Below are 23,103 nucleotides of genomic sequence, written 5' to 3' on the forward strand. Positions count from 1 at the left end.
ACAAACGTAATTATGATTGATGTCTTGTTTCAATAATATATTATACTGTCTGTAAGTCTATTCGCTAACCCGTTTGGTTGGCCGTAAAATATACAAATTAATATTACCGTATTATGTTATAAGATTAGAAAGAACTTTAGCTAAGCAGAACAATAACTACGTCAGAACACGTGCTTTTCTAAATAAACGTCAATAATACAAAACGCCACGTCTGCATGATTGTTGACGTTTTCTGAACAGTGAGTTTGCATTTTAACTCTGGTTACCGCACTTGTCCATGTTAGAAGATAAACATTAGATGTGGAAAGTTGTATTTTACTGTTGACAATAAAGTTTGGAGCGTAATGGTTAGAGGTGGTAGTGTGGGGCACGAGTGTAAGACGTAATAGGAATATAAAAGCACATACAGAAGAATAGGTATCATTTTGAAAGTTTGGAATAACTCTCTATTCATTTATTACATAGTACGTGCTTTAAATGGCAATGAAAGCGCCTGAAGGTTGCGCACGTTGGTGTACTCTACAGGTTAGGTGTGAAAGACAAATCGCGTAATTTACACACCAATGATTTTGCTTCAAAACTCCATTTACAAAATATTTTTGATAGCTACGCTTACTGCATGCTCCCAGATCTGCTAGACCAGGGGTCGGCAACCTTTTTTTAGTCGTGGGCCAAAACCAAACTCAGAAAGGTCTCTGCGGGCCGCACAATATGTTAACTAAGAATTGTGTTATTATAATGTTAAAACAACTGTGAATCAGGCGGTCCATCGATCTTTTTTGTAGTTAAAACGTGTTTAATTAAATTTAACAAGGCAGTAAAGTGTTGGCGCATAGCGCGAAAAAAAGCGTTTGTTTGGTTTAAAATTCGAGTCCACATGTCGTCATTCATATTACTTATGAAATGTATAATAGAACTACTTTTAGGAAACGCTATAACTTTAATATTAAATCTAGTTCAGTGTTTGTTAACGTTTTTGAAGTCCTGGCAGACGTGGCGATTTTTTTTTGGAAACCGGCATTTCTTTTGAATTTCTTGCAAGTTTTTATTACATTGCCGAAAAAAAATGTTAAAAAATATATGTGCAGTATTTTATACGTTTTCCGTTTGTCCGCGAGGCACTTGGCATCCTTCCACAGCGCAACGGTAAATAAGTGCTGATCTAGTTAACAAGACAGTATCAAAACGTAAACAAACAGGGAGTATAAAGATCAATCGCGTGTAGCGCGAAATTTTTTTGCATTTTCGTAGTTAAAATAGTCAAAAAGTATTTGAATTGGACCCGTGTCTAGTTTGTCAAAGAGGCGGCGGGCCGGATGAATTACATCGGCGGGCCGGATCCGGGCAGTGGGCCGTAGGTTGCCGACCACTGTGTTAAACCTTATGTAAACAACCGGTACCTTGTAGGGTTGGCAAAAGCTCAATTTTATGCTAGGCCCGTTAAATATTAACTTAAGTCGCGGTTATTAACTGTACGACGTAGAGATTTGTAATTGAGATCTGCAGGATTTCGATTAATTTTGCAAGCCTAGACGCAGCATTGCTTGCACCAGATTAATAGTAGGTTACTGTATAAAAATTGTCAACCTGCAAACGCTAAAATGGATGGTGCTGATAAGCAAATGCAATTTCTAAAGTCGTTTATGGCGCCTACCGAACTAGTGGATCCTCAGCACAGAAGCAAAGTCCCTGAATACCTCGAGTCGATGAAGAAATTCTTTTTAAATCCGGGCGATGTGTTAGAAAGAGACGGTTATTATTTCAACCCTTCGACAGAACTCGAAACGGTTGAATACGCCTTCACCAATATGGAATGGAAATCGAGCGACGTACTGGTGTCAGCCTAGGTACCATTTATTTATTACCTCTCTATATCCTGACAATATTTTCGATTTTGTAAGGGCAAATTTAGGGACGCCCCAAGGCCAAGCCCACCCCCATATAACTTTTTCCAACTTTTAACATGTAAGTACATTTTATTTGTACTATATTTGTGGCAAAAATGTCAATTTATACTATATTTTTGACAGTTTTAAGCAAATATATTCATCCCATATGTCACGTTTATTTACGTGCAAATGCTTTCATTTCTAGAAATATGAGAGTCTCTTTTATTTGTCTAATGCGTCACGCATCCTTTTATTAAGCTTTGTCAAGTTGAAACAAATAAAAACAATTGTTTGGGTTTACGTGTTTATGACGTCATTTTGTGACGTCATATCTGCAAATATTTGCACCCCCTCGCTAACACACCCACCCCCAAATACAATTATTGATCCTTTATGTTTGTGACTTAGTTTTAAAACATGGTCTGAATGACATATAAGAAAAGCTGTACGTTTAGAGAGCTTTCGCAAACCTAAAGCAGTTAGCTTGACAAATTTAATTTTGTGTTATACTCACTTCAATCTTCTTTAGGAATGACTTGGGTTAATGCCATCGTCAATAACATACTTGGTCGCAAGGATCCTGAACTGCTGAAGAAGTATCTGAAAATGACGCAGTTCTTTTCTTATCTGGAAGCCGGTCCTGGTGAGGTTTATTATACAATATTTCTAATAACTGATGCTTGATGTAGGCTAACACCAAGTAACCAAGGAATGTAAAATAACTGTTAACGTACAAGTTAATAAAAAACTACATTTTAACACAAGTCATTTGTTCAAAAGACTTAAGTCAAGTCGAGTCAGTTTGAATAAAAGGCTAACGGCAAATAAAGTCATTTAAAACAGAGAATTAGATACACTTAAGTCCTGCCATTAATTGAGGCCAGGGGTGGCAACGTGCGGCCCTTTTCCATTTTTTGAGCGACCCTTCAACTTCTTGCAGCTAATTTTCCCTAAATAAGGCTATGAGTGTGCACCATGTTGGGATTTTTGCTCTATCAGCTTTCTGTTTGAAGTGCGACGTAATCCATAGGCTACACAGCTACACTAATGCAGCTGAACTCGAATGGGAAGAATCTATTACAAAACAATCTTCATTCATAAAGTTTTACTTGTGTCACGTTGTTATGATTAAGAATTGTTTTGCAACAACTACACTTGTCTGGTACAGTCAAGGTGTAACAGACTTTTGCCACGTTTATTGACTGAGCTGTTATGTTTAACAGCTGGTTTAGAATTAAGGCTGTTAATTAAATTGACTGAGCCTATCATTACGAGAAAGGCGTCATTGGAATTGTAGGAGAAGTTATTTCCGAATCCGCAAGTAGACAGCACTGACAAAAACGCCGTATATAGTTGCAGCCTAGTAGCTCATTAGTTTTTTCTAGTAAACGCTGAAAATATGAATTAGTGTTTATTTGATGTGCGGCCCTTCTGTAAGCATTGAATTTTCTAACTGGCCCTTGTGTTAAAAAGGTTGCCCACCCCTGATTTAGGTTATTACAACACTGCGCAAAAGTTAGTATTTACTTATGTTTATTCATGCGAAAAAATCATATTTATTCACCAAATAACTATAAACCATTTTGACATAGTCTTGTCGCCAAACACCATATCAACAAAGTGCTCCAACAAATTACCCAGCAAACTCGGGTCACAAAAATTAAGTAACATATCTAAAGAATAGTCGCTAAACCACCTATGGTCTGATATTAGGTATAGGCTATACTTAATTCCTATTGAGATGTGAAAACCCAATGTGTATTGTCGTTTAAGGTACTCGTTCCAGTTAATTATGGAGAAATGTTCTTTTACTAATTGGTCTGACTTTTCGCGCAGTGTCGAAGTACGAAATCGTCGAGAACCTGCCATTTGCGCGAAGGGTGCTGGGAACTCATCTACCTGCATCATTTGTCAATTTAGAGAAATTGCGAGAAAAAGGCGTTAAAGTAAGTATGACAAAGTCAACGAGCTTCAACTGGTGATACCTTGATGTAACTGCATATACCTAATTGCAGGTTATATACGTGTTTCGGAACCCGAAAGACCAGGCAGTGTCCTGGTACAACTTTTCTATGTCTCTTCCTATTTCAAAGTGCGACAATTGGAAGCACCTCTTTCCCGAAGATGAAAAGGAATTCTACGATATTTACTTACAAGGTGAATGGTATGACCACAAAATGTCACTAATGAAAAACGACAGACAGGTCGGCAATGTGCGTTTTGTGGCAGGTTATTAGTGATCTTAACGTTGCAAACATAGGGCTACGACACACGTTACAAGTTTACGAAAAAATTATTTGCTTGGGTTAATACAAACTCTTTTCTGGATAGGCAAGCAACGTGTCGGTACAAAAAACGGCGAAGCCTACTTGGAAATTTTTCGGGAATGGTACGAACACAAAAACGACGAAAACATTCTCTTTCTGATGTATGAGGAAGTAAAAAAGGTAAAATGGGAGAAGAACCGGTTGTTGCTTTTTGTTTATTTACAGCCGCTAGAATCGCAACCTGAAGGCGAAAACATTTTAGCGGACAAAATAATATGAAAAATTGTTAAGGTCTACAACTTTTAGATAAACCACCAATAAAGTAAGTTTGGCATAAATTGTCAAACTCAACAAAACGCCGTGATACCAACGTGGTTTATACTTAGGTTGGATTTTGGTTGTATTTATAAACTTTGAGAAATGAACTATGGTGTTAACAATGTCATATAAGTGCCAACCAAAAGTTTAAAGCACTGTACAGCAGCTCACTCACTCGAACGAAACAAAATCTTTATAAGGATTACCATGTTTTTAAGGACCCTCGTAGCGAAATTCGCAAGTTGGCAAATTTCATTGGAGAATTCCCAACTGACGAGGAGTTGGAATGGATTTTGGAGAAAACTTCATTCACCTCGATGAAGAAAGGGGCCGAAACGGGTTTGGAGCAAGCTGGAGGAATAAAAATGTTCAGAAAAGGTGTGAGAAACATTATTACTGTATAGCAATTTCGTACGGTTGTCCGATACTTACCATTCCATTCCGATACTCGACATTGCGGGCAAAAAACAATTGCGATCCGGTCTGAAACCAAATGACGTCATTACTACGGTCGAACATGCAAAATAGTTTAAATTGAAACCATTAAAAATAAATTTCCTTAATTATTACGGCGAATTGCTTTAATGTTAAGAAGTTTACTTCCCTCAAGTTCTACTACTCATTTTAGATAATTTTCATTTTAAGATCAATTTCTGTTTTAGAATACAAATTATGACTGAAATTCCTATATTTGCATTTAGTGTCGGATATCGGATCACTTGGGTTTGGGTATCGGCTCTGATCCGATATCATAGAACTTACCTACAAACAATGCTTCATTCATCTATTAACTTAAAATAATTTCTGCTTTCGCAAGCTGTTTGACCATAAGTTTCACAGTAAGCGTTTTATTATTATAGAAAATTAGGTCGTTTAATGTTTAGCTTTAGTTAAACCAAATTCAAATTCCGCAGGTCAAATCGGAGATTGGAAGAACCATCTTACCGTGGCCCAGTCAGAACTCATCGATCAAAAAGTTAAACGGATTCTTGGAGACACCGACATTAAGTTTATTTACGAATAAACTAGATTTCCGTGTAACGCAAAAAGTAAAACACGCTACAAATAGCGCAAATGTGCCTAAAGAATTTATTAAAAAGAAAAATCATCTAAACATGGAGGATTTTTTATGACAAAATATCTTTTTTGAGTAAATGAAAGGCTTTCTAACACGATCCCAAGTTCAATCATTTGGTTATTGCATAAGAGTTTTGCGTGATGTGGCACTTGTTAGTTGACCGATACAATACTGCGATACGTGGCAAGTAATTTAGTTAATAGGTATATGTTCACAAACTGATTGAGCTCTACGCAAATTTATTTAAATGGAATGACCAGCCTGAAGTTTACCGTTTAACTTTTGCGGTTGTGTTGACTTTAGATAAAATGAAAGCAATGTAGGAACGAAAAACATTAGATCCCCGTCAATGTTTCTCGATAGTTCGTTTGCCTTTACAGCTGTTGACTAGTTTAAAAAAAAGGAAGGCAAACAAAAGTGGGATAACACGGACAACCAACCACGCCTCGGACCCTTTCAAATTATTTTTTGGTGTTTTTCGTAAGACCTAATAAGCATATATTGGGTTAATAAAACAAAACATGCGATATCGAGGCTGTGTTTAGAAATCTGGACTTAAAACCTTTTTTACAAACTTTTCTTTGTCAATGAAAAAGACTTATTTTTTGCACGTTCCTAGACTGTGCAGTCCAGTCGGTAAAGCGACGGACCGGCTATCACAAAGTTCGTGGGTTCGTACCTCACTGTAGGCTATAGTTGTTTTTATAGCTTGCCTTGCATCATTCATCGAGTAATTTGATTAGTCTATTAAGGGCTCATGTTGTAATAAAATACAAATGCAGTTATGCTGATAAAAAGACTTTCGAATTAGATTATAGTTATGGTATAAGCATCTTTCATTGATTTATATGGTACTGTAGAACTTTAATAAGAAGTTGTTTGTACTTACAGGATGCGGCAAGCAATGCTGTCATGCTTGCTTCTTTAATTGCGCCGCTCTTAGACTTTGTATCTCAGTTAGTAAGGTGGTCTAGATATCGAAAAGGCAGTGAATGAACCCCACCGCAGTCTAGTTGCTTATTTGGAAAATGTAATTTTAAAGCTGTCTCTACCTAAATGCAACCATTTTTAGCCTGACTGTTACTTCTTACCTTAAACATCGCTAGTGTTATGATTGTCGTGAAACGATTATATTGTAATGATTTTTAGTCAACGTGCACTTGTCATTAAGCCCGTTTATAAGCACGTTTAAGCTGGATCCGAATCTATTTCGTTAATTCATTCTCGTTTTGGCGCTGGAATAAATCAACTATTCGTTAATTCTCTCTCGTTTTGGCGCTGGAATAAATTAACTTCTCTCGTTTCTTAATCCGTCAAAAGGAGTGGTTTTCAATCCATTCGCCGCCTAATCTGTTCGTTTCGCCGATGACCGAAACCATTTAATGTAGAATGACCTGCTTTAACGCAGTAAACATCACGCCACTTTTTGGGCATTATGACGTAATAGAAACGGCTAGTCGTAAACAAAACAACAAGTTTAGCGCATAACGAAAAAATATTACATTATTAGTATTATTACATACACTCGTTAGATACTAATTTGTGACAGAGGCACTGGTCTAGAATCCACAAAATCGAACATTATTTGGGTTAGGATGCGGGTTTTTTATAGGTTTAAATAGTAATACTTGACCCACCCTAACTCAAATATTGTACATTGCTTTAATAATTGTTTTAACGCTGTGGTAGGATTCTATAGGCCAGCGCCAAATATAGTTTTCATTCGTCATGTTTGGTACATCTTATCACCTTCTTTTGTCTACCATGCCTTGTATATAGCGTTGCACACATAAGCTTAACTATCCTGCACTTACATTCTGTGTGCCAGGTAAACTGAAGCACTATACAGTCAAAAAAACTCGAGTAATTCTTGTTTTTTTTTTCAATTTTAGGTTAATAAAAACGAACAATAAAAGATAGCTACTGCAAGGAATATAGCTTTGCCGTAAAATCGGTTGTGCGTCAGAGGTTTACTGGAATATTACTTAATATTGCATATCAAATTATCAGTGCAGTTTGTACACTCAAGCTGGCTTGAATTTCGCGCCATGTAATTAAGACACTGGAAGGGATTACTTTTCAATCCGGATTGAACCTTAATCTAATCTGCCCGCGAAAGGTGCATATAAACTAGCTTATTGTTTTAAATGACATGTGGTGAAGGTAAGTGTAGATTCAAAGCATTTTTACTATATGTCAATTTTAATTTAATTATTGCTTCATAACACAGTATTTGGAATCGACCGAACAAATACATTTTATTAGTTTGAAATTTTTGGTTTTCCTTCATGTGCAAGAAATGACTTGAACTGGGACATGACTTCTTAATTGTTTTGTTAAAATTTACTTAAACTTAACAACACTGCATGTATACCTTACTAAATTTTAGCTTTTTTGTTTTACGAGTAACTTTCAGGGTGTATCTTGGAAAAACAATTCAAAATTAAAACATCAGTTTGTTGTTCATACAACCCCTATATCTCTTGATTTAAACAACATTTTCTACTTTAAAAATTTAAAATTACAGAAATGAAATTAATTATTGTAGAAGTCCTAGAATGAAACAAAGCAAACATTTGAAATGTGATCTTTAAAGTTCTTGTCTCGGTTTTAAATTCTACTCGTATGTAAACTTCATGTCGGTGTCTCCAAGAATTCGTTCAACCTTTTGATCGATTAATTCAGATTGTGCGACGGTCAGATGTTTCTTCCAACCGCCAACTCCACCTAAAACAAACTAATTTTGAAGTCTTTTCAATGGTGATTTAACATACCCATAGATGCGCACTTTCAAACTGACATAAAGGTCCTTGTTCTAACTTAAGCGCGTGTCCAAAAACAATGGCCTGCGACAAAAGAAAATTGTTTCGGGAAAACAGAATCGACAAGCTATTGACTAAATTAAACGGGATATACCAAATGTGTCAACGTTATGAAAGGCGCATAACAAAACTGGCAATCATATATGGTTTGTATTTACCACGAGGCATAGCTTTTGTGTGGAATGTAACACCTCTCCAACTTACAACTTTAACATACCGGTAATACACGAAATGCGTGTTGTTATTACTATGTGACGTCACGTCGAAACGTAACTTTGTGACGTCACATCATAAATAATCATTGAGGAAAACAATGCCACTTCAAACTAAAATCCTGGATCCGCGTAACACTAGACATCCAATCCGAAGATTTAGTTATCAAAAGCCTGACTGGGAAAATTACTCGACTGAAGTCTTTCGGAAAAATGACTTGGGTTGAAATAAAGTGTTTTCACAAAGGATTTTTAACAAAATAGTGTTAGTTATCTAGGATGGGCACATAAAACTATTTGCTTGCACATAAAACTATTTGCTTGCTAAATGTTGCGTTTTGTGCTATTTTTGTTTCTTTTATTGCTTATAATCGGGAGAATTTGCCATATTATTAGTTTAACGTTTAAATTTTATTGACAAGGACTTGACCTGGATTTGAATTGATCCAATCAGACTTAAGACTGCGGGCCTATAGATTTGTTTTTTTTCGAAAAGACTTAAATAAATAATCATTGAGGAAAACAATGCCACTTCAAACTAAAATCCTGGATCCGCGTAACACTAGACATCCAATCCGAAGATTTAGTTATCAGAAGCCTGATATTTATAAATATTGTGAACTTGTGAGTGTTATTTTGTTATTACCATTATTGAATTATCTATTACTGTTTTGTTATATATTACAATTCTGTTAATATTACTGAACTTGCATTATCTACCGGTTTTGTATTTTTGCCCACCCCTTATATAGACTTTAGAGCTAGACTGATTTTAAATGCAATTTTTATGGGTACGATGCCATCGTTGGCCAAACTACAAACCTTCTCTAATTGTTTTTATTACTCCACTCTTCTCCGACCCCGATTCCGCTTTGTTTCTCATGTAGTTTATCGAGGTCCTTTCTACAATTTGTCCCAACTCTTCCTCACTGGGGAATTCCCCGATAAACTCTGCCAATTTGCGAATTTCTTTTCGTGGGTCCTATAAAAAATCCAAATAGAAAAAAGAAGCCATTTGTGCCAAAAACAAAGTTATCGTATAAATGGGTTAACAAGCTGATTGTCCATTGGCGATACATAAGTTTGTGAATCGTTCTAGTCATTTAGAATCTTTAAAAGATTTTCAACTTTAATAAAATTAGAAAGCATCAGGGGTTAATAATTTAAAAATATTCTTCCGTTTTGTTCTAACTAAGCGGTGGTATATAGGTATACCTTTTTAATTTTCTCAAACACCATAAAAAGTACGTTGTCGTCGTTTCTGTGTTCCCACCATTCCCTGACGTTTTCCAAGTAACCTTCGTCCTTTTTCGCGAATAAAAATTGCTTTCCTAAATGGAATTGTTTTTTTATTTGATTTAGACTTCCTAGTTTCATACAAAACCTAATGAGGATTTAGCGATGGGTCTGATTAAATTAGTATTTGAGTATAAGAATATTAATGCTAAATAGTTAAGGGACCAGAGTTACGAGAGTGTTCTACCTGCAATTTGAAGATCGTAAAACATTTTTTCGTTTCTAGGAAGAATTGGTTTCCAGTAATTACTTTTACTTTGGGGGTAGGACATCATGAAGTTGTACCACGATACAGCCTGGTCTTTTGGGTTGCGTGTCAGGTAAATTACCTACAAATATTAGGCTATAAATCTATACCTAAACTTAATAAAGCAGTATCTCTTTACTAGTTTATTCCCAAACGTCTAAATATAACATCTTCGTTGGATCCTCTAATGTCTTTAATTGATGTAAAGATTATTATCGAAGCTGAGCCTTAAACCTAAATAATTTGTCTTAAATAACAAAATAGATTTAACAAAAATTCCTTAAGTTTCATCAATGTCCCGAAGGAAGTAAAATAAATAATATTTTGATAAATGTACTATACGTCCCTTAAACTAAACATCGCTTTATATAAAACGTGACATTTTTTCGCTCAGTATAACCACAACCTTAACGCCTTGTTCTCTGTACTTCTTAAGATTGATCAGTGATACTGGAAGATGCGTTGTGAATACTCTTCGCTCAAAAGGAAAGTTTTCCGTAACTTTGTATTTTGACACTAAAACACATTAAAGAAAACATTACCTGGGATAAACACCCATAAAATCGTACCTTTGACATTCATTTTGTGATAAGTATATTAACATACAATCTTTATCTAAGCTTTCCTAATAAAAAGAAACATATAGCTTTTATTAAACCAGTGAGGGAATTGTTAAAAAACGCAACGTAACCCTTATTAAAAAATGATTCCTTTTAAATTAAACTAATGAAACACTAACCAGGTCCTAATTCAAGGTGAGTAAAAAAGTAAGAGAACTCCAAGCGTTTTTGCAGCAATTCGGGATTTCCGCGTCCAACGAGGTGTTTCGCAATTGCAAGAAGCCAATGTGAGCCTGTACATTTATTGAAAGAAGAACTTAAGAAACTATATATACTAAAGTTAGATTTATCCTTTCTTTTACTTTATTATTTCAAAGTAAAATTTGTCAAAACAGCAACTTTAATTTCGTTATTAAATAAGACTAATCTACACATTATTAAGTACTGTGTAGGATATTCCTCAAGTATAGACCATTTATAAAACACTTTTCCACACACAACGTTTGCACTTTTGCCACGTAGTATTTTGTTTAACACCATTAATAATTTACAACGATTAAAATTGAGCACCTGTTTTGGGGTATGTAGCCACCAGAACGTCCCCGGAACGCATTTCTAGCTTGTCGTATGCATATTGAGCAGTGTCGGGTTCAAAGCCCGGGTATAGGTAGTAGCCTTTGTACTCGTTTGCTGCACCTTGGTTTTGTCCGAACCACGACCTTAGAAATTCGTCGTACTCTGGTTCACTTGTTCTGTGTTGTGGACCGACCAAATCGATGCCCATAGTAAATCGCTCGACAAGATGCTGGGCAAAATCCTCGGCGATCGCCATTTTCCTGTTTTGGGCCGCTGTTTAGTTTTTGGGCCGCTGTTTAATTACATGGTTAGGTTTGTTGAGATTGGTTCTATGAGCAAGATTTCCCCACAATTGCTAGAGCAATACGAAAACTTGGCTTATTTTAATTAAATTCAAGCTTTTTTATGCTATTTGCTTATGTTTTATTCGCTTAGCAACCTTCATTTAGCGAATTGGGTCGCCAACAATTTACTTTTGCTTATAGTATTTGGCAGCTATTTAATGGTATATACTGTTACTGTTATAACATGACCTAAATTGAGTTAAGCCATTTGGGAAAATTACTCGACTGAAGTCTTTCGGAAAAATGACTTGGGTTGAAATAAAGTGTTGTCACAAAGGATTTTTAACAAAATAGTGTTAGTTATCTAGGATGGGCGCATACAACTATTTGGTTGCTAAATATTGCGTTTTGTGCTATTTTTGTTTCTTTTATTGCTTATAATCGGAAGAATTTGCCATATTATTAGTTTAACGTTTAAATTTTATTTATAAGGACTTGACCTGGATTTGAATTGATCCAATCAGACTTAACACTGCCGGCCTATAGATTTGTTCTTTTTCGAAAAGACTTGATATAAACTTAAGTTATTTTACAAACTTTAGCAATTTGAAAATAATTAACCTATTTACAACACTGGTATTTGGGTCGTCGCGAAAAAAGTTTGAAAACTACTGGTTTTAATCATTATTTTATTTCAAACGCTTTGCAATCCTGGTAAAATGCTCTGTTTTTCTGTAACGATTATAATTTTAGTTATCTTAAACCTACATATAAAGTCAATAAGCTAATTAGTCCTAAAATGGCCTATTTATTAAAATTGTTTGCTACGGGCATTATTACCACCAATGCTCGTTAAAATTTTTTCAATGAAAAACTATCACATAATTCTTGAAATTATATACAAACTGCTATGTGAGAATAACAACTTGACTAATTTCACATACATTATAGCAGCGCTTCTTAAAATGTTGCAATGTTTGCACTATTTACTGACATTTCAAATTCGATAGCTCTTAAACTTGTTACGGCTTAGAGCCGATTTGTAGACGGCATTAAACAGAGGTCGGTTACAACTTACGCGGTTATGTTTTGTGGCAGCAGTGCGCGTTTAGGCCAGTCACAAACCATCTCAGCTAAATCACTCACAAGACACACTGCAGTTTCACAAGCTTTCCGCCACATTTGCTTTATAATAGATTTCTTTTTTTTTATTTAAATAATCCTAAGTTTTTAAGAGGTGGGTGGTTAAGGATGTATAAAATGGCAATGGGACTATTAATATTTGCAAGGCACACGACTCAAACATAAGCACGTTTCTTAGAAATAAGACCATTGGTAATAACAATGTACTAACAAATATTCACAAATCATAGAAATGTATGTGGAATGGTAAGCCATTAGCTGCATTAGCTTTCGTGTAAAGGACAGGTTAATGTATCTTTTGTACTTACGTATATTGTAAACTATTTGCAAGATTTCGCCTAGCGTTGCTAGCTAACACAATATTGCTTCCAAAATGTCTATATAATACTGTCGTATACAATTGCCAACCAGAACAACGGTAATATAACGAGTGCTTATCAGAATTGCAATGACTTTAGTGAAGGACTTGACTTAAATGCACTTAAGTAACTGTTTTCATATGACCTGAGTCATTGAGTCAAATGACGAGTTAAAAATAAGTGTCTGCTTTTAATATTCTGTTATAATTTTGAGCTATTTATCTCACGTTTTGCATAAAAACGTTTAGTATGCTAAATGGTGTTGTTCTATGTTAATTTTGGTCAGTTTTATTGCTAATTGATCGGAACGAGTTTTTACAAATTTTAAAACAGTTATTTTACTTGGAAGTTGATTTGCTCTTATAGTGATTTGACTGAGACTTGACTTGAGCAACTGCTAATGACTCGGACTGGAATTTTTAATTTTTTTAAACGACTAAAATGAAATCAAGTTATTTCACAAATGACTTGACTGTGACTTAAGCCATTTCAAATACCTTGATTAAGGTAAAAATCTTGTTTAAGTTATTTCAAAATAACTTGCAAAAAGAACAACATTGGTGCTTGTACGCAATGTCATTTTGGGCGGCTTTTGACTGGCGGGGCCTTAATTAATATAACTCATATCCTGTCGACGCAGAATAACGATACCGTTAATGTTTCTCCCCTGCGACCAAACTCACAACCGTCGAAAACTTGTACAAGTTGAAACGGGAATCAAACGACGTAATCTACCGATGTCTGCCTACCCTAAGACAGGTAACATATTACCTATGCATCTCTGACACAGCTAATTATATTAGATCTCATGAATAGCAGGGTCGTACTTGCACTATATATAACTTTTTTGTGATAGTATTGAGTATAACATATAAGACGATGAAGCTAAACTGCCTAAGCTTGTCGGTAAAGGCCACACTAAGTCAAAAACTGTAAGTCACAAATGGAAGTTGAATTTTTACATTGTATTTCGCAACGTTAAAATGAAGATAATTTTAGAGGTATGTCAATTGAGGTAATGTACAACCTGAGGTAACTGTAGTTCATTTGTGAATTAAATACAAACATCAAGTAGATTATGCCAAAACCTACATATCATCTCTAAAAATGAGATTCAGTTTTCGACTAATGCAAATGGAGGACTTGTGATTACAAAACAGTAAATAATAATTCATGACGTAGTATAGACAAGCTCAAGTGTCGATCAACCTTTAATAAGCGGAAAAAATATTTAGCAACTGGAAAAAATTGTGATCATTTAAGTCTACTCGTATATAAACTTAATGTCGGTATCTCCAAGAATCTGTTTAACCTTTTGATCGATGAGTTCTGATTGGGCAACAGTAAGATGGTTCTTCCAATCGCCAACTTGACCTGAAAAACAAAGTTATAAAATATTTTATATTAGATAATTTTTACCCAATTTGCATTTTCAAACCGCCAAACATTGGTCGTTACGAAAACCAGCCTGCGCCTCAGCAAAATGTGGACTTAGGTTTCTAGGCAAAACAGTTGTGGCTCTGTTTTCTGATTTTAACCGAATATACGAAATATATACTATTGTATGGTGCTTATTTAAAATTTAACAAACGTGCATAGTGAAACAGGAAACCGTTACTAAGGTTAATATTGAGCACAAGGCACGTATAGCTAAATTTGTAGACCAACTTTCCTGGCATAGTCGAATATTTTACAGGGCATGCTAACTTTTCGTGAGTTGAGAAATCATGGAAAATATATTTGATCAGAACTGCACGAAACGCTATGAGCGGCAGACTAGTTTACTTAACGATTGGAGTAGATACCTTTGTTAATTGTTTTTATCACCCCACTCTTTTCCGACCCCGATTCCGCCTTGCTTTTCATGTAGCCAATCGAGGTCCTTTCCACAATCTGGTTCAACTCTTCCTCACTGGGGAATTCCCCGATAAACTCTGCCAATTTGCGAATCTCGGTATGGGGATCCTTCAAAAAAAAAAAAATTGAAAATATACGACTTCATACTCTAAAACAACTTATTTTTCTCATGTTATTGTCGATGGCCGGTGTATAACAATTTTTAAAAGGTCTAGTGATTTATGACATTAAAAATAAATTAAAATGATCTAACTAGTAAAAATCAAATGTGAATTCCACTCTTGTATTTTAACCGATAGGTTCACCTTTTTAATTTTCTCGAAGACCAAAGGAAGAACGTTGTCGTCGTTTCTACGCTTATACCATTCTCTGACGCTCTCCAAGTAACCTTCGTCCTTTTTCGCGAACAAGAATTGTTTTCCTTTAATAGGAAATATATCTGACTGTTGTTTCGACTATCGTCATAATACAAACATACAATGTCAAAATCCGTTACCCGCAATTTGAAGATCGTAAAACTTTTTTTCATCTGAGGGAAGTATTGCTTTCCAGTAATCACTTTTACTTTGGGGGTACGACATCATGAAGTTGTACCACGACACAGCCTGGTCTTTAGGGTTGCGTGTCACGTGAATAACCTGCAAAAGGTCGGTCAAACCACGAAACTTGTTAAAGTATAGAATATCTTGACTGGTATGATTCCAAACATATAAAGTGTATTAGCATTCGATCCACGTTTAAAAAATGTTTAAAGAGAACTCGACACCTCTTTATAAAGACCTCGGAAGCTCTGTGTAAATCTTTTAACTAAATTTACACTAATGATATATGGCCCGAACGCTTCTCCTTACAATCTAAGTATGTACGTAAAACATGATTAAACAAAAGTGCCTTAACGTTTATAAATTTCGTATAAAGTCCAATAAGAAGTCGAACAACAATTGTTCAAACTTTATTGGGATATATTGGGATACATTGGGATATGCAGCAGACAATTAAATATATTTCATGCTGCTTAAATTAAACACAGTTTTAGAGAGCGGATAATTTAAAAGATAATGTATAATATTTGGTATACCTTCACGCCTTTCTCTCTAAACTTTTTAAGATTGAGCAAAGGTACTGGAAGATGCGTTCCGAATATTCTTCGTTTAAATGGAAAGTTTTCTGTAACCTTGTACTTTGACACTAAAAAACATATGAAAACATATTTACATCTAAGTGCTCTTAAGTGCACTTGACTTAAGTCTTTTGATTGAATGACTTGGGTAAAATGAAGTGTTTTAATTAGGCTTTTTTGTTTTATAAAACTTGGTATATCTTAATTTTTTGCACATAAAGCAATTAACTTGAATACGCTGCGTTTCTGTTGTCTTTTACCTTAGTTTTTGCTCATATTAGGACGACTTCATCAGTTTAAATAGTTTAACTTTTTATTGTTATGACAAGGACTTGACTTGAGGTTGACTGGCTCTAATTGTGACTTGTCTGTGACTCGATTTGGGTAACCGATGACTTAAACTAGGACAAATGACTTGTTTACAACACTGACATGGGATGAACAATTATGCGATCGCCTACTTTTATATCACCTGGCATTAATTATGTTATGAAACCTTTTTGTAATTTGACTCCTATTGAAGTAAACGAAACGAAACAACACTAACCGGGTCCTGATTCAAGGTGAGTATATAAAAGCGAGACGTCCAAGCGTTTTTGCAGCATTTCGGGATCTCCGCGCTCAACGATGTGTTTCGCGATTGCGGTTAGCCAGTGTGTGCCTGTAGTACAAAACAGTAAACCTATTCTATAATGAACAGTATTATACACTCAACATTTATGCTACTTAAATAAAATTTGTCAACAGTGCAGCCTTAATTTCGTTTTCAAATTGGCTAAACGCGTTTATTAACTAATATTTACTTAATGGATAAGTCTATAGTATAAAAATTGCGATTTTAAAGTAGGAGCCTACCTTTTTACCACTTACAACGTTTGCATTTTTACCACATTATATAGCTCGACAAAATGTACAAAAAGTTTTTACGGTCGACGTTAAAAAAAATTAAGCACCTGTTTTGGGGTATGTAGCCACCACAATGTCCCCGGAAAGCATTTCTAGCTCGTCGTATGCATATTGAGCAGTGTCGGGTTCAAACCCGGGAAATATATAGTAGCCTTTGTATTCCTTTGATGGTCCTTGGTATTGTCCAAACCAATACCTTAGGTGTTCGTCATACTCTTTAGCATGGGTTCTGTGTTCCGGCGCCACCAAATCGATGCCTTGGATAAACCTGTCGACAATCTGCTGGGGCACGTCCGCAGGAGTCGACATTTTTCTTGTTAAACCCTAAGTTAGTTTTATAGCAGAGCCCTATACCGAGGCTAGGGAATTTTAGGTTCGTAACTCGAGCTCATATTTTCTGTCACTCCGCTTAGGCACACAGTGTTAATGGTTGCGCAGTGTTGTACATAAGTCATATTGAAAAGACCTTTTTGGTCAACACATCAGCAAAATGTAAGCCCGAGTCACGTCCTTCGAGAAAAATAGCAAGCCTAATTTCAAGTCACGTTCTTTACGAAAACTATAGCAAGCCTAATTCCGAGCCACGTTATTTGAGATACTAGCAAGCCTAATTCCGAGTAACGTCTTTGAGATACATAGTAAGCCATGTATTAGTGCCAGCCAGCCCAGTCAAGTCATTGTCGACAAAGTAAGATGAATTATTAAAATTGGCAGTCTGTGGCGATTTTTAATATAATTACCAAACAACAAATCGTAACATGTATCGAACTAACTGCACAAATTAAGGTAAAACAAATTACTGTTTTTAATAAAAAATGTCCAAGTCAAATGATTGTAGCCTGCTTGACTTAAATCATTAAAACATTGTGAAAAATATCCCTAAAATGCTAGATTATTTATTATAGGTCTACTCGTTTTAACGGTTCCAAAGATGTGTTAACCATATGTATTTATAAGGGAATGTAAAATTGCAGATTTTTGTAGTGCAGTAGAAATTTTCATACACCCCCCTGTGAACTCTTTATCGAATGTAATCACTCCAACATCTCTAAGATGTGATTTGCAGAATTCTCTTATTTTAAAGGCCATATAGTCTGGAAATGTAGAGTTGTCTGTACCGTTCAGCGTTTAGTTTCAATAAGTTCACAAATAACGTTAATATTTGAATTAAACTTTAAAATAGCATATTAATCCAAAAAAAATTGCCACCGGTAAGAAAACTTTTAAAGTTAAGCTTTTCAGTCAAGCTATACTTTCTTCTAATCATTGGTTCTTCCAAGCATTGAGTACATTTACAAGTCTCTTTAGACAAGATTCCGTCTAGAACAGTGGTTCTCAACCGCCGGTCCGCGTCAACTTTTCTTCTAAGTAATTTAGAATTTTATATCTCAATTGCAACATGGAAGATGTTGAAGGCTTGTATCAAATTTAGAACTTCGCCAGTTGCGTAATTTGCAGGATTGTGACGTAACATAGAGTTAATGGCTGGTTTAAGTCAACTTTAGGACCAGATGTATGTAAAAAAACTTCAATAGAAACACGTGTAACACGTACGTTATAAAAAAGACAGACGCAAATTGCTCATTAAATTAAAGTTTTCATTCTTTGCCTTAAAGTTGCATATTTTTGTCGTAATTAAATTTTGAGTTAATTTTGATTTTTGAAGGTCCACCCGTCCGCAAATTTTGTTTTGAAATTTTACCGGTCCGTAAGCTAAAATGGTTGAGAACCACTGGTCTAGAACAGTGGTTCCCAACGCATGGGTCGCTTGTTTTCCAGGCTTACTGTATCTTTTCACAAAACAGGAAATCATAATCACAAAATATGAAAACTATACAGTGAAACCGACTGGAAGTTAAAGCTGACATGCGTGCCCATATATGCTCAAGCAAAATAACGCCTCGATTTCAAAAATTCGGAAAAAATAACTGCTTTTCGGACAAAGTAACTGCTTTTGTAGTGCAGTTTGTTTGCATCGCAATCTTGTATTTGCTTAGGTCGCAAGATTATACCAAATTATTTTTTTTTTCAAAATGGGTCGCCTTAGTGTTGGGAACCACTGGTCTAGAACACTAAAAGGCACCAGGGTGAAATTACACTGAAGTTGAGCCGTGGTGTTGCGCATACTACGACAAACGTGCTTGAGAACAAAAGCATGGTCAAGCCAACATATGTCACGATTGAACGAATAACAAATGATAAATATGACAAAATCACGCAATGCCTTTCATTCTAAAATCATAGCTTTCCAATATGTCACCGAAGTTAGTCTATAGCAGGGGTGGCCTGCCAATGACATATCAAGAGCCGCATTTGTTGAATTTAGAAGGAGACGCGACGCATATTGAATACAAGTTATATAATGTCGTAGATCAGTACTATTTGGGCATAGTTTTTGCGTTTATCGTTCCAAAGTGTTACTAACAATACAATGGTCTTGGCAAGTCGAAAACGACAATAATTCAAAACTTAATTAAGGGAAATCGAAACCAAATCATAAGCGCAACATTAACGTAAGAGTCGCATATAACTGGGTAAAGAGCCGCATGTTGACCACCCCTGGTCTATAGCGTCCTCACTGCAGGCTACTTGCTAAAAACTGCCTCCTATAGCAAAATACGTTTCGCGTACAAGCGAACTTCGAAATGCGTGATAGACTTTCGTTACCAGGCAAGGCTGTTGAGATTTATCTGATAACGTTTTTAAAGATCAGAATGAGTTAGCAAAAGTCTGTAGTAGTAACACGACCGACAGTGGTAACTGCAACGGCATACATTTTAACTGGAAAAGCATTAAGTAACTCTAAGGACATCTTAAGTAAGCAGCTAATTTGTTTCAAGCTTCCTTTTAAAGTGTAAATAATAAACCGACGGCGCACGGAATGCAAGTCATTATTTGCTTTCACAATAGCTGTTTTAGATTTACGACCTAACAGTTAAAACAGGGTAAATAGCGCATTAGCTGTTATGAAAAGAATAACCGCAACATTTTGCTGCGTGCAAAAACTCAAGTCTGCAATGATAAAACAATTTTATGTTAAAGAATTTGTCTCACAAGTACTAAGGGGCCCCGGGGCTACAAATATTTACGGATTACGCTTGAAAAAGTAGAAAACTCACGAAAAACACGAGCAGTTGTACGAGGTTTGAGACACGTGCGCATCATACCGATTTTCTTCCCTGAATCAAATAATCCTATGTTTATGACGTTGGCTAATTGCGTATTAAGGGACAATAGGTTAAAAGCATCAGATCGCACAAAAACAATTATCAAAACTTCGCTCAAATCCAGTTGCTTTATCTTCTAGGCCAATCACTTAATTATAACTTCTTTAGAGTTGAATAAAAAAAATGTAAAAATGTTTGACATAATATCAAATAATCCAGCAACTCGCTTCAGCGGAAAATTGAAATAAATTATTTGCTTTTATTGTGTCTAAAATATACAACATTCCTTTCAAAACTGTCACCTAGCCTACAATGTCTAGTAAATATATAATATTGATAAACGCTATACTCCAACGTTTATCCGTCATGTGGATTTTTTAGCAACCTTAGTCTGCAGCAATGCACAACACTGTAAAGGTAAAAAACTTTGTGTTAAGCCTACAACCGCTTAGCCCAGTCCTGAGTAACAGCAAACGTGACGACGGCCTCAACATTGCAATGCGTGGAATGTTTTGCGTAAGCCAAGTGAAGCAAAACCGTCGAAAAGGCGGTTTGTGTCACTTCAAAACAGATAAAAAGATCATATATTGGAAAAACTCAATGACCACTCTCATTTTTTTTTTTGAGGAACTCTATTTGTTTGTTTAATACGTTTTAGCAGTGCGAAACAAATCTGTTACAAAATTACTTGCCACCAGATTACGAATTTAGATGCATGCTTCTTTCTATGGCTTTATAAGGTTGAAGTGTCTTGATGAAATTTCGTTCGATTGCAATTTAAATTGGTCAAGTGCCATGCGTTTACAAATTACTGCGATCGCTTACGAATATTAGCATCAAAAATTCCCATTTGGGGTCGGCTTAGCATTTTATGAGGTCACCATCACTCACCAATCCATGTTAAAAAAATGAAAAAGTCGTTTCATATGTTAACTTTAAATCCATGTGGTAAATAAAAATCTCATTTTGGCTTGACAACTTTGCCCAGTAATTGTGCATAATTTAAGCATAACTTCGTGTTATTCATTTCAAGCAGTTTCTATGGGAATAAAAACTTGGGTCGCATGTAAAAGCAGATTTCTTTTCATTTCAATCGGGGTCGATTAATAAAAAGGCTATAGACTATGCCAGGCAAAGCATTTGACGTTAGTAACCCTTCAAAGGTCAGTGACGGGTAAATCCGCACCATTTTTTAGTACTTACGATGAGCACTGATTTACATATGCCGAATGATTTAAAAGTCACGGTCGATAAAAACGTAGAAAGAACAGTTACAGTTAATGCTTTGCAGCAACTGATACTGAACCAAATAGGTGGTGGTGTTACGCAAATTCGCTTGATTAATAATACAAAAATAGACAGAGCGTCAAATATATTATATATTTCTTTAGCACAATTTTACAACTGAAGTCATTTTTTTATTTTGGCGTTTTGTGCTATATATTTTTCACAGTCTACTGTAAACAATCAGCTATCGTGTGGACGCATCGTTTCGATAGTACTAAAACTAATGCTATAGCGTTTTTAACGTTAACAAGATAAACATTCTTTCGATATTTAATGATAAATTAGTCCTTTAGTCGCATTAATAAATCGAGGTGTAGGATCAAAGGAATAGTATACCGGTAGTATACTTTATAAATACACTTTGCAGCTTTAACATGTCTTTGTCGTTTTCAATTCTGGTCAACAGGGTGCCACAAAGTTCAGCAATACAATGCATGCAACAAGTTCTTAAAGGGTATCTTCTCTAATCATGATTGATGTGTAGAACTGTTCATGGTCTGCTGGTTCACTTGTTTATAACAGTGTTCTATTCAACCGCAATGCCGCAAAAACGCCGTGATGAAACAGATCAAAGAAGGTCTGTATATAGTTCACTTATTCAATGCATTTTGCATATTTTGACTTCAAAGCCTGCTTTCTTAGTCATCCCGTTACAAAAAAATAATTACCAAGTGCTTATATGTGGCTTGTGTGATGTCATTTGCCACAATTAATAGCCGCTATAATAAAAACACGTAGAACTATACTCCTTCCTTGGCCTCCAGTTTTCACATTAGCCAATTTAAAATAAAAACAAGTTGCATTTTTAGTAAACACTAGGCGAAATACCGGGCGTTATCCAGGTTAAATAGTATTTACTAGTTGTTCTTACTGGTTAAAAATTAACTACCCGGTACAATAACCACCATAATGTACGAAGTCTGAAATTTTGTCTGGTTTTACAAAATGAAATCCATCATACTGCGGACTCTATTACTGTTGTACATTACGTTGTAACATGTTAAACTGCTAGCCTAATGTTATAACTCATGATTATGGAAGATAAATGTGGTAATCAGCATATACTCAAAACGCAATGTTACGGATAGCGTAAGATTTTCGTAAGAGGCATAAATAATGCAAACATATTTTTTTAAAAGGCCATAACAGATTTCCTTATGCCTAAACGTTTGCACTGCTTGTCACTAAATAGAAATTTGAAATTATGTCATATCGTGTGTCTAAAATTGGTTAACCTAATGCTTCTCCACCATCAGAGTAACACCTCACATCCTGTGGGAAAGCGGAATGGTGTGTTTAATTATGTGACTTATCTGCGTGGCTCTTAAGATCTACTTCTTTGTTGTTTTGCTTTAAACAGTGTAAAGATAAAAAATTAACGTATAACCTAAAAAGCAGTTTTGTGTTATAGGTTACTAATGAAAAGATTTTTATAGGTTATTACTAAAGAAAAGACAAACGCGCTGTGACAATTTAATCACTAATTCACGTGCTTACCAGCATTGTATAAGATTGTCGAAGCCGCATATTATAGCCGATGATTTAAAAAAATGTTCGGGTATTTAACATCGAACCAAATTGCATCGAACCAAAAACGTTGTGTTTTTTTAAATGGAGCCACTACACACAATCTTAGCTAAACACGTTTCGCATAATTATTTTACCTAACAAAAACACGTGACATAAATCGATCGAAAATCACTAACAAACGTAAG

General features: G+C 35.4%; 3 protein-coding genes across 3 annotated transcripts; 1 reads left to right on the forward strand and 2 right to left on the reverse strand.

The window, feature by feature from the left end:
• Nucleotides 1–1,601: 1,601 nt before the first annotated feature.
• LOC146164833 (sulfotransferase 1C4-like) lies at nt 1,602–5,498 on the forward strand. The gene is made up of 7 exons (XM_083380840.1): nt 1,602–1,752; nt 2,419–2,532; nt 3,726–3,835; nt 3,905–4,046; nt 4,221–4,336; nt 4,693–4,852; nt 5,389–5,498. Exons 1-7 carry the CDS (start codon nt 1,602–1,604, stop codon nt 5,496–5,498), a joined length of 903 nt encoding a protein of 300 aa, XP_083236966.1.
• A 2,671-nt stretch (nt 5,499–8,169) lies between these two features.
• LOC146164834 (sulfotransferase 1E1-like) lies at nt 8,170–11,521 on the reverse strand. The gene is made up of 7 exons (XM_083380842.1): nt 11,260–11,521; nt 10,869–10,982; nt 10,536–10,645; nt 10,139–10,211; nt 9,802–9,917; nt 9,409–9,568; nt 8,170–8,279 (listed from the first exon to the last, which is right to left on the reverse strand). The coding sequence occupies exons 1-7, from the start codon at nt 11,519–11,521 to the stop codon at nt 8,170–8,172; spliced, it is 945 nt and encodes a 314-aa protein (XP_083236968.1).
• Nucleotides 11,522–14,315: 2,794 nt separating this feature from the next.
• Nucleotides 14,316–17,243, reverse strand: LOC146164835 (sulfotransferase 2A8-like). The gene is made up of 7 exons (XM_083380843.1): nt 16,982–17,243; nt 16,576–16,689; nt 15,987–16,096; nt 15,405–15,546; nt 15,214–15,329; nt 14,857–15,016; nt 14,316–14,425 (listed from the first exon to the last, which is right to left on the reverse strand). Exons 1-7 carry the CDS (start codon nt 17,241–17,243, stop codon nt 14,316–14,318), a joined length of 1,014 nt encoding a protein of 337 aa, XP_083236969.1.
• Between the last annotated feature and the right edge of the window lie 5,860 nt (nt 17,244–23,103).

Source organism: Ascidiella aspersa, chromosome 2 (genome assembly GCF_963924565.1).
Source record: "Ascidiella aspersa chromosome 2, kaAscAspe10.2, whole genome shotgun sequence".
Classification (NCBI taxonomy): Eukaryota; Metazoa; Chordata; class Ascidiacea; order Phlebobranchia; family Ascidiidae; genus Ascidiella; species Ascidiella aspersa.

Coding starts and splice junctions, on each gene's coding strand:
- LOC146164835 (XM_083380843.1), bottom strand. CDS start 17,243: ATGTCGACTCCTGCGGACGTGCCCCAGCAGATTGTCGACAGGTTTATC. Junction 15,330..15,404: donor TTACGATCTTCAAATTGCGG/GTAACGGATTTT, acceptor TTCCTATTAAAG/GAAAACAATTCTTGTTCGCG. Junction 15,017..15,213: donor TCTTCGAGAAAATTAAAAAG/GTGAACCTATCG, acceptor TTTTTTTTGAAG/GATCCCCATACCGAGATTCG.
- LOC146164834 (XM_083380842.1), bottom strand. CDS start 11,521: ATGGCGATCGCCGAGGATTTTGCCCAGCATCTTGTCGAGCGATTTACT. Junction 9,569..9,801: donor TGTTTGAGAAAATTAAAAAG/GTATACCTATAT, acceptor GATTTTTTATAG/GACCCACGAAAAGAAATTCG. Junction 8,280..9,408: donor AATAAAAACAATTAGAGAAG/GTTTGTAGTTTG, acceptor AGTTTGTTTTAG/GTGGAGTTGGCGGTTGGAAG.
- LOC146164833 (XM_083380840.1), top strand. CDS start 1,602: ATGGATGGTGCTGATAAGCAAATGCAATTTCTAAAGTCGTTTATGGCG. Junction 2,533..3,725: donor TTATCTGGAAGCCGGTCCTG/GTGAGGTTTATT, acceptor CTTTTCGCGCAG/TGTCGAAGTACGAAATCGTC. Junction 4,337..4,692: donor TGTATGAGGAAGTAAAAAAG/GTAAAATGGGAG, acceptor CATGTTTTTAAG/GACCCTCGTAGCGAAATTCG.